General features: G+C 36.1%; 1 protein-coding gene across 1 annotated transcript in view; it reads right to left on the bottom strand.

Moving 5' to 3' along the window:
- UBR1 (ubiquitin protein ligase E3 component n-recognin 1) overlaps positions 1-10,498 on the bottom strand; it is a 129,605-nt gene that overhangs the window by 89,310 nt on the left and 29,797 nt on the right. The window contains exons 4-8 of the mRNA XM_012649137.1: positions 8,273-8,403; positions 6,202-6,340; positions 1,058-1,120; positions 670-793; positions 202-309 (exon numbers count right to left, since the gene is read on the bottom strand). Of these exons, the coding sequence (XP_012504591.1) occupies positions 202-309; positions 670-793; positions 1,058-1,120; positions 6,202-6,340; positions 8,273-8,403 (565 nt within the window). The remainder of the gene's footprint in view (positions 1-201; positions 310-669; positions 794-1,057; positions 1,121-6,201; positions 6,341-8,272; positions 8,404-10,498) is intronic.

Below are 10,498 nucleotides of genomic sequence, written 5' to 3' on the forward strand. Positions count from 1 at the left end.
AAAAAAAAAAAAAAAAAAGCAGCATCCCTGGGTTTTAACACCATATGGATAGGTTAAACTTTACCTTCACGTATAATATCTTAACAATCAAGATCACAGATTTAATAACTAATTTAATAAACAAAAGAGATTACAGCTCCCCTTTAAGGTCATAACCTTCCCCTACTTCCTGGCAAGCAGCATAAGCAAAGGTCTACTTACCTTTATAAAGCTTTGCATCCCAAAGCATTAACCTACTTATGAGACAGGGATTCTCAGAGTCAGGTTCTTCCCTAAGGCATGCTTGGCAAAAGATCTGCCTAAAGTCACCTACAAACAAAAGACGTCACATAATTTTTATTCTTATAATATTGCTCTTAAACATATATCACCTATGTGAAAAGACTTACATTAATCCTCCACACTTGATGCCAAGAATAACTGTGTCAACATCAAAGATTTAAGAGCCAATAAAAGATATTATTTGATATTGTATTTCAAATAATAACCTACAATATCATACATCTGAAATAGTATCCTACATTATGCATTTGAAATGCAATCCTGAAACTTAATCAAAATGTATAAACCAAAAAAGAAAATTTATTTTATACTCAATGACATTTTAAAATTTGTGGCTATAAAGAACACAGTACTTTATTAGAAATAAAAAAATAGCTATATGCTTACTTGAATAGCTCATAATTTTGTTCATCCAGGAGCCAAGACGCAAAGCAAATTTCTGATGAGCCATAACCTCAGAGTGTAACACTTCTACATGAAGTGGATGTTGAGAGACATTTTCTGAATGACTCTACAAATGAAGGGAACAGTAAAAAAAAAACAAGAAACTAGCATTTAAATTTTGCTTTCATTTAAATGATCTATCCCTCAAAAAAAAAAAAAAAAATCACATAACCCTGCCAGTTCCAATCTCTGTATCTAAGTGCCCCAATCCTCTCTTTACTTAGGATGTCAAACCACTTCAACAATATGATCACTCTAATCACTCTACTTGGGCTCTTGTAATCAACATTCCTCTTAAAAGTCTCTTTTTGTCCCTAATTCAGAAAGTTACCTTTATATCTTCCTTTGCTTCCTGGCAAGCAGAATAAGCACCTGCTTTAACAGCCCGGCGACCCTAATTACAGACAAAAATGAGAATTAGGTAGTGGAATGATAACCACAATCAATGAGTAATACATAGTCCAAAGACCTAATGAGTTCTCAATTATTAATCACTTGACTAAAAGTTGTAGGAATCCAGGACAATATCTAGAAGACAGACATAAATGTTTAATACCTTTATGAAGCATCAGAACTTTCAATTATAGAATAGGAAAGATGTTCTATTATTTAGGATGTTGGATTTCTTGCCTGGCAAGAATGCCAGCTCTTTACTTATTGTAGTGTACTCTCTATTTATATCAGATAAGAATGACTCAGGTTTACTAAACTCCTGCTATGTGTTTTAAATACTTTGATAAATGAATTTAGAGCTCTTCAATGTGTGTTACATAATACATTTGTGGTCCATCAATAGGTTGGGAGTGTAGCCGGGCTATTGATTCCTCAAGCCCTGAAGGCAGCCAACCAAAGTCTATGTAGGACTTCGTTGTGGCTCATTCTTTTACCCACCTGTAAAAATTTACCATTTTCTATGTGTGCCATGTGAAAAAAGTCAGGAAGTGCTGTCTTCCTCATTCAACCTTTACAATGACCCAATAAGGAAGGTATCCCTACTTTATAGATTTAAAAAACCAAGACACAAAGAGATTAAGTAATTTGTCCCCCAGTCAGAAAGTTAGTAAGTGGTAGATTCAGGAATCCGTGACAAGTAGTCCATCTCCAGAGCCTGCACTTCTAACCATCCTATAATATTCCCTCTTTAGCTCCTCAGTATGTAAGTATAAGAACTACCTGAATATATTTGGACTATTAATTACATCAGTAAGGTTGTGATTACAGAGAAAAAATACACAAAAAGCCAAGCCGTAAGAGATTTTAAAAAGAACAGATAAGATAATAACTATATACCCAAAACACAAGGAGCTTATACACATGATGAGATTCTGGCAATCAACCTAAAGCAGTGAATCTCAATATAAATGGGGGGAGGGGAACAATATCACACCCATTAAAATGGCTGCTATTAAAAAAACACAAAATAACAAGTACTGACAAGGATGTGGAAAAACTAGAACCCTTGTGCACTCCTGGAGGAAATATAAATGGTGCAGCTGCTATGGAAAATAGTATGGTGGTTCCTCAAAAAATTAGACATAGAATTCCCATATGATCCAGCAATTCCACTTCTAGGTGTATACCAAAAGAACTGAAAGTAAGAACTTGAACAGGTATTTGTACACCCATATTCATAAGGGCATTATTCACAATAGCCAAAAGGTGGAAGCAACCCAGTGTCTATTAACAAAAGAACAGATAAATAGAACGTGGTACACACAAGGGAATATCATTCAACCTTTAAAAAGAAGAAAATCCTATCATATGCTACAACATGGATAAACTCTGAGGACATTATGCTAAGTGAAATAAACCAGTCACAAAAAGACAAATACTGCATGATCTCACTTATATGAGGTATCTAAAATAGTCAAGCTCTTCAAAAGTAGAGTTGATGGTTGCGAGGGGCTGGAGGGAAGGGGAAAAGGGGAATTGTTCAATGGATATAGAGTTTCAGTTTTGCAAGATGAAGTTCTAGAAATCTGTTGCACGACAATGTGCATATTAGTTAACACTACCGAACTATATACATAAAAAAGATTAAGATGATAGATTTTATGTTATGTGCATTTTACCACCATTAAAAACTTTTTTAAATGACCAAAAGCATGGGGGGGTGGGAGTAGATCAACTGGAACGAGGTAGTTTTTTCCAAAATACATAGGCATTGCTTTCCCTTTTTCTTCCCCATACTCCCAATTCTAATGTATTCGGCTTGTGCTCACATATCTACTTTGAAAAAAAAAAAATCTTCCCATGTGATTTCTCATAGGTTTCCTTTATCCTCATATTATAGCTAAAAACATAGAACTACAAATATATATCTTTATGAATTTGTAAAACAGACTAACTGCAATATAATCTTATCTAGCCAAAGAGTATATTTTTCACCTTAATGTGGTGTACATTATCTCATATCCTATTTTACCTTTCGAATGAGCATGTGATCATTTATTAAAAAGCTTTTCTTGCAATCACTATCACCTATGGAGTCTTGGGACCCCAAAACAAACCAACCTACCACTAGGTAGGTTAGCTGTGGCCCCAAGTCATCTCCATTTTGACTATAGAGGAGAGCAATAAAGAAGAAAAGTGGGAAATGGATAAAGGATAGGCAGAGATAGAAGAAAGACGTTGGGAGACCAAGATTTTTCCATTCCATATGAAAACCAACAAAGCCCAGCCCTATTCTTTCCCACCAACTCTTTTCCTGGAGAGTTGGTTTACCATACTGTTACATATTTTCTCAGAGTCCTAGGATCACGGTAGTTCATAGTAATACTTAGGAATAATATATCTTGATATTTATCAAGATTTTCTCTTATAATCTGCAATGTTAACCTTATACATAAGATGGCAAAATGTGGAATTGGAAAGACCACCGCTACATCTTCAAAAAAAAATTTTGGGGCCGGGCGCGGTGGCTCACGCCTGTAATCCGAGCTCTCTGGGAGGCCGAGGCGGGTGGATTGTTTGAGCTCAGGAGTCCGAAACTAGCCTGAGCAAGAGCGAGACCCCGTCTCTACTAAAATTAGAAAGAAATTAACTGGACAACTAAAAATATAGAGAAAAAATTAGCCGGGCATGGTGGCGCATGCCTGTAGTCCCAGCTACTCGGGAGGCTGAGGCAGGAGGATCACTTGAGCCTAGGAGTTGGTGGTTGCTATGAGCTAGGATGACGCCACGGCACTCTAGCCCGGGCAACACAGTGAGACTCTGTCTCAAAAAAAAAAAAAAAAATTTTTTTTAATGGCAGCCCTAGCTGTTTAAAATTTTCTTGATTGCCTGTTTCTTTCATAAGAATGGCAGAGAATAATCCTTTGAAGGCAGATTCAATCTGACTCATCTTTATATTTCCTCAAAGTGCTTTTATAAATGTTTAGTGAACTGATTTAGAGCATCACATTTTAAGAGGGTCTTTGACACACTGATATTTATCTGCGGGGAGAAGGTAGAGAGAAGGAAACAGAGCTTGACCAGTGTAAGCTTATTAACACAGCACAAATAGTTGAAGAAAACAGAAGAAAGCAGACATAAGAAATTATAGATTTCTTAAAAACTATTTGATGGGTTGCCATCTGAAAGCACAAGATCTTTCGTGGGTTGTTTTACAAGAACTTAGTCTGAAAATATATGGAGACACATTTTGGCTGAACATAGGAAAAAAATGTTTCTAAGAATGAGAGTTGTCCAACAAGCAGTCAGATAGAGAACTAAACTCTCTAAGTACTCAAGCACAAGTTAGAGGATCACTGGCCAGGGATATACTGTGCTCTCAATAAGAGGATGGCCAATTTCAATGGTTTTTCACTACTTCCTATCTTACGTCTTAATATATACTTTATCAGCAAACAAGGTCCTACCACAACAAAAACAAAAAGTTCCATTTTTCCCCTAAGAAGGATATTTAAAGTTTATCTGTTAATGCCTTTGTGATTATAGCCATCTGATGTTTTCCTCAATGAGACAGGGTATAAATATATATTTAATAACTGTGATAATTCCAAACCCCAAGTAGACTTTACTTTGTACAACTAATACAGCAGTTGAAAATCACAAGCCTGACTGACCTTTAAAGTTCCTTCTATGACCTATAACTACAGTGTAGCAATAGTAACATAGACACTAACACTTGGCCTAACCTGATATCATTCTGAGGGACTAAAAAATGTTTGCTAAATATTCCATTTCATTTTCTTTTTTTTCCTACTCTTTCCTCTGTCTTCCTTCCCTATCTCTATTTTTCTCTTCTTTCTTATTTTCTTTACCTTCTTTTCTCTTCCCTTTCTTCCTCTGATTGGCTCTCCTTTCTTACAGTCTTCCTTTTCTTCTTGCTAGATCTTCCTGCTAGATCTTCACTTTTCTTGTGTTTTTCAGGAGTGCCTTACCTATCTCTCTTTTTCTCAATCTTCTTAACCATAGATAAATATAGCTTTCAACCATTCCTCCTGAAACCCACTCATACTCTTATGCTCTCCAGTTCCTTACAATAAATCTGATTTCAGGAATCTATCAACCACACAGTAGAAAAAAATTTTTAACACTTTCGAGTCGTGTTGAATTATAAGTAATCTGGAAACACAGTCAACCTGAGACCAGTAGCCATTAACATAGATTTACTACCACTACTTGACTATGTCTAACCTACGAGGGCACCCAAAACTTAGAGGAGTGAACACAGTTCATGTTTATATGCTGATCCTATCAGTAAATAACTGATCTCATTAGCCTTTGAGCAAAGAGAGAATTCTTTATATAGAAGAGAAATGTTGGCAAAGACACGCTATTCAATATGTGGTCCTTACACTGGGAGTATCAAAATCACCTGGGAACTTGTTAGAAATGGAAAAACCGCATACCCTACACCAAACCTACTAAATCAGAATCTACATTTTTAATAAGATCTCCATAGAATTCACATGAAAATTAAAGTTTGAAGAGTAACATTCTAACCAGAATTTTCATGTCCTTGGAATAGGTTATAGGTATGCCGAGATATTGATCGTTAGTTCTCCAGGTACTAGACACAGGTTTATGAAATAGAGATAATAATAATACCTATCTCAAGGGGTTGATTTATAGCTATAAGGATTAAATGAGATATTACACACAAAGTACACCATGCCTGACACACGTAATTGCTTGGCAAATGTTGGCTCATATTATAAACTATTCATATACTCTTTTTTTCACTTTATTTACTCTTTCATTAATGATTTGCAATCACATAAGACATACATAAGAAGCATAGAGAAAGGAAGTTAACCACCTGTTCTAATTCTATACTAAAACAACTGTTTAACTATGATAAACACACACGAGAAATCTAAGTTCTAATGAATTTACCTAAGATGTAAGAAATAAAGGGAGAGAATGTGCCTAACACAATACTAAGGCACTTGGCAAGGGCGCAGTCAACACCTGACTGCCAGGAAGCTGATGTGAGACAGCAGCATAATTCAAATGGAGACCACAAACCTCTTTGTCTATGGCAGTAGTATGCAACTGGGCCTCTGCAAGCTCACAGTCAAGAGCTCTTTGTAGGCTGTATATGACATGGTCATATGAATGGTGTTCATCATTGAAAAGGACACAATAGTATCTTTCATTTTTCTCCCTGTTTAAACAAAAAGATATATATTCAGACACTGCAACCAATAAACAAAGGAAAAGTAAAAAATAGACAAAAATAATATACAACATCTGAACTGAAGCAGCACCATGTAGTTTCCTACATTTGGCAAAGTAACATGGTAATACTAATATAGAAAATGATTTTAAGTGGTATAGTGCCATGGATCTTTAAAAACCCTGATGAAAATATTACCTTTTTCATGTTTTTCCTCCTATTTTTCTTATTACTTTCAGAAGTCTCAGTTTAATAGCTGTATGTCTTTAATATCCCTCTTAACTCTTGTTCATCTCCTATTCTGACAAAGGGGGACAGGCCTCAGGCTCAGAACCTTCAAGCAGGCAATGATAAATAATCAGATTTTATTAAACATTTAGTTTTACTGAATTTATTTTTGTTTTTACCTTCTATTTAAGTGATGTAGGTATTATGCTACATTTCAGTTACTTTTTTAAAAAAGGTATATAATATAGACTTAAAGTGCCAGCACTCCCATTTTGGCAGTAGACCTTAGATAGGTCACCTAATCTTTTAATTTTACTGAGATGACAGTGTCTCTTCCATCTATAAGAAGACCATAATATCTACATTCAAGAGTGGCATGAGGATCTCATAAAATATGTAAAAACAGCTGCCATGGGCTACATGTATGTTACCAATTTTAAACAGTTTATAGTATGTTTTTGCAATATACTCAATTGACCTCATAACTCTAAGAGGAGATTTTCCCAGCCTTCTTATAGTTTAGTAAACAGAGGCTCACAGGGTTTTAAAAGACTTATCCATGGTCACGCTGCTAATAAACAGTGAGAGGGCCTAGAACTTAGATCTGTGAATCTGAAGACCACTGCTACCCACGTACACAATGAGACTTGAGCAAATCTCCTTTGTTTGGTAAGCAGATGGCTCGTTATGTTCACCAACATAAAGTTTCCTAAAAGGTTTAACTGACATTATCACCTATTTGAAATTAAAATATTTATGGATACAATTTCTCATGATCTTTATTTTCCCAAGCAGTTTATGGCCAAACAAGAGTTAAAACAATACATTTATTGTCTCTATAAACTAGAATTCTTACTTCTCTGTCCTAAACACAAAACAAAAAACCCAGTAAACTCAAAGAACAATTGTATTTATATTTGTGCTATATTTTGTGAAAATCCTAATACTACGTAGGCAGAAAAATTCCCACAAGGTTCAAACTGTATCTTCATGTGAGTCCAGAATTCCTTTTTACATTTGTAAGTTAAGAGTAAATATTACTGTCACCAAAAGACTTATGGCTATTACAAATTGCTGAGTTTTAGGTAAAAAATGTTAAATTCCTACAATTTCAATAATCCTAGATACCAAAGCATAGGAGAAAGGGTTATTTCCTCGTTCTCCATCAAACTTTTCTTGATCACAAAAAGAGCTAAAAACCTGGGATAAAGGGAGATAAACCATTCCAAAGTCCCTGCCTTTGTTCACAAACCTTTTGGGGAAACTAGAGTCTAGTCTAGGCCAGGATCAAATTGAGCAATTTACTTATCTACTGAGATGAGAGGCTGTAGGTCCTGATAAATCATTTAGAACAAGACTCCAAAAATATTAATTTTTCCTAAAAATTCAAAGCTCCTGTAGGCTCTTCTTTTTGTATAGTGCCTAGTAAAACATCTCATACGAGGCCTGTCTGGAAAGTATCCAGCCATGTAATATGAAAAATATATTAACAATGGCTGGATACTTTTTGGACAGCTCTCATATAAATGGACATTTTGAAAATATTCCCAAGAGATAATTATCTATAAATTTTTCATATCGATAATATTAATAAATCGAGAAATAAATAACAACAAAAACAGTTATCCGACACTTATTTTGCAATATAAATAACCATTGCTAAAACTTATCACTTTTGACAATTTACCCCACCTTATCTGGAGTTCATGAGGCAGTTCTTTTTCTTCTTCCCATATAGTCATTTCTACAATGTATTTTATCACTGAAGGGAATATTTTTCTGGCTTGGGCAATTACCTCTTCATTCAATGGGCAACGTGAATTCTATAAAAAAGCAGAGAAAAACATACTAACCAAGATTGTACACAAATAAATGGATGAGGAAGGTAATGTTATTAATTTAAAATAATCACTATAATAAGTTCATTATCAAGTCCTCCAGGAATGAATTCAAGTTGATCTCAAGAGGGTTGGTATTCATATCAGTATAGCTTAACTCCTTGTGGCCAAGTTGGTGTTACAGATGACAGAAAGAAAAGGAGGCAGATCATGGAGCCCCCCTATTAGTAAAACTCTCCCTTATGAATCTTCTTCTCTGTCTTTCTGGGTAGCCTAATTATGATAATATCATATAACAATTAGTTATCCCTTATAGCTTACAAAAACTTTTCTCATAATTTGTCTCAACAGATCCTCATGACTACTCCTCTGTAAAAAGACAGAACAAGTATTAATGACATTTAAAAGATAAGGAACCGGCCGGGCGCGGTGGCTCACGCCTGTGATCCTAGCACTCTGGGAGGCCGAGGCGGGCGGAATGTTTGAGCTCAGGAGTTTGAAACCAGCCTGAGCAAGAGTGAGACCCCGTCTCTACTAAAAATAGAAAGAAATTATCTGGACAACTAAAAATATATATATAGAAAAAATTAGCCGGGCATGGTGGCACATGCCTGTAGTCCCAGCTACTGGGGAGGCTGAGGCAGGAGGATCGCTTGAGCCCAGGAGTTTGAGGTTGCTGTGAGCTAGGCTGATGCCACGGCACTCTAGCCCGGGCAAAAGAGTGAGACTCTGTCTCAAAAAAAAAAAAAAAAAAAAAAAGGATAAGGAACCCAGCCAGTCACAAAAGGACAAATACTGTATGATTGTGCTACCATATGTAGCATCTAAGTAGTCACAATCATAGAAACAGAAGCTTAAAAGGTGGCTGCCAAAGGCTGGGGACAGGTGGGAATCAGTGTGTGGTGGGTATAGAATTTCAGTGTTAGTAGAAAAAAAGTTCTTAAGATCCATTACATAACAATGTGAATATACTTAGCACTACTGAACTGTATTCTTTTTTCTTTTTTTTTTTTTTTTAGAAACAGAGTCTTGTTGTATCACTCAGGCTGGAATGCAGTGGCATCATCATAGCTCACTACAGCCTTGAACTCCTGGGCTCAAGCAATCCTCCTGCCTCAGCCTCCCTAGTAGCTAGGACAACAGGTGCACACCACCTCTTTCTGACCATAGTGGGAAAGCATCCAGTATTTCAACACTAAGGGTATTAGCTGTGAGTTTTTCAGATGCCCTTTATCAGGATGAAGAAGTTCCCTTCCATTCTTAGTTTGCTGAATATTTTTATCATGAAAGAGGGTTGGATTCCACCAAATGCTTTTGCTGCATCTACTAAGATGATCATGTGGTTTTGTTTTTTATTCTATTTAAATACGACGCAATACACAATCGTGTATTACACTGATTGCTTTTCAGATGTTAAAACTATGTAGTTCATATTATATAATATGAAGAGTCTGTTTTTTTTGGAGACAGAGTCTCACTCTGTTGCCCTGAGTAGAGTGTTGTGGCATCAGCCTAGCTCACAGCAACCTCAAACTCCTGGGCTCAAGCAATCCTCCTGCCTCAGCCTCCTGAATACCTGGACTACAGGCACACACCATGATGCTCAGCTACTTTTTCTATTTTTAGTAGAGACAGGGTTTGCTCTTGCTCAGGCTGGTCTCAAACTCCTCAGCTCAAGTGATCCTCCTGCCTTGGCCTCCCAGAGTGTGAGGATTACATGTATGAGCCACTGCAGCCAGCCTGAAGAGGCTTATTATGTCATATCATTTTACTATTAGTGATGATGTTAACATTAATGACTGGTTTCAGTTGATGACAGTAGGATACCTCCATTGTAAAGTTTTGTTTTTTCCCCTATGACTAGCAAGTAATGTATTACTGGTGAATAATTTAGAAGCATGTGAATATTATTTCTCATCAGCCTAAGTTTTAATGGTTTTAGCAACCATTAATGATCCTTGTCTGAATCAAATATTTCCTTAGAGTTTACAAAATACTGACTTTACTAATTCTATCACTCCTTCTCTGTTAGCTAGCATTCCTCTAGCAAGAAGAGCTTTTCCTAATGAACTAGAGATAC

This window comes from Propithecus coquereli, unplaced genomic scaffold (assembly GCF_000956105.1).
Source record: "Propithecus coquereli isolate 6110/MARCELLA unplaced genomic scaffold, Pcoq_1.0 Scaffold3, whole genome shotgun sequence".
Classification (NCBI taxonomy): domain Eukaryota; kingdom Metazoa; phylum Chordata; class Mammalia; order Primates; family Indriidae; genus Propithecus; species Propithecus coquereli.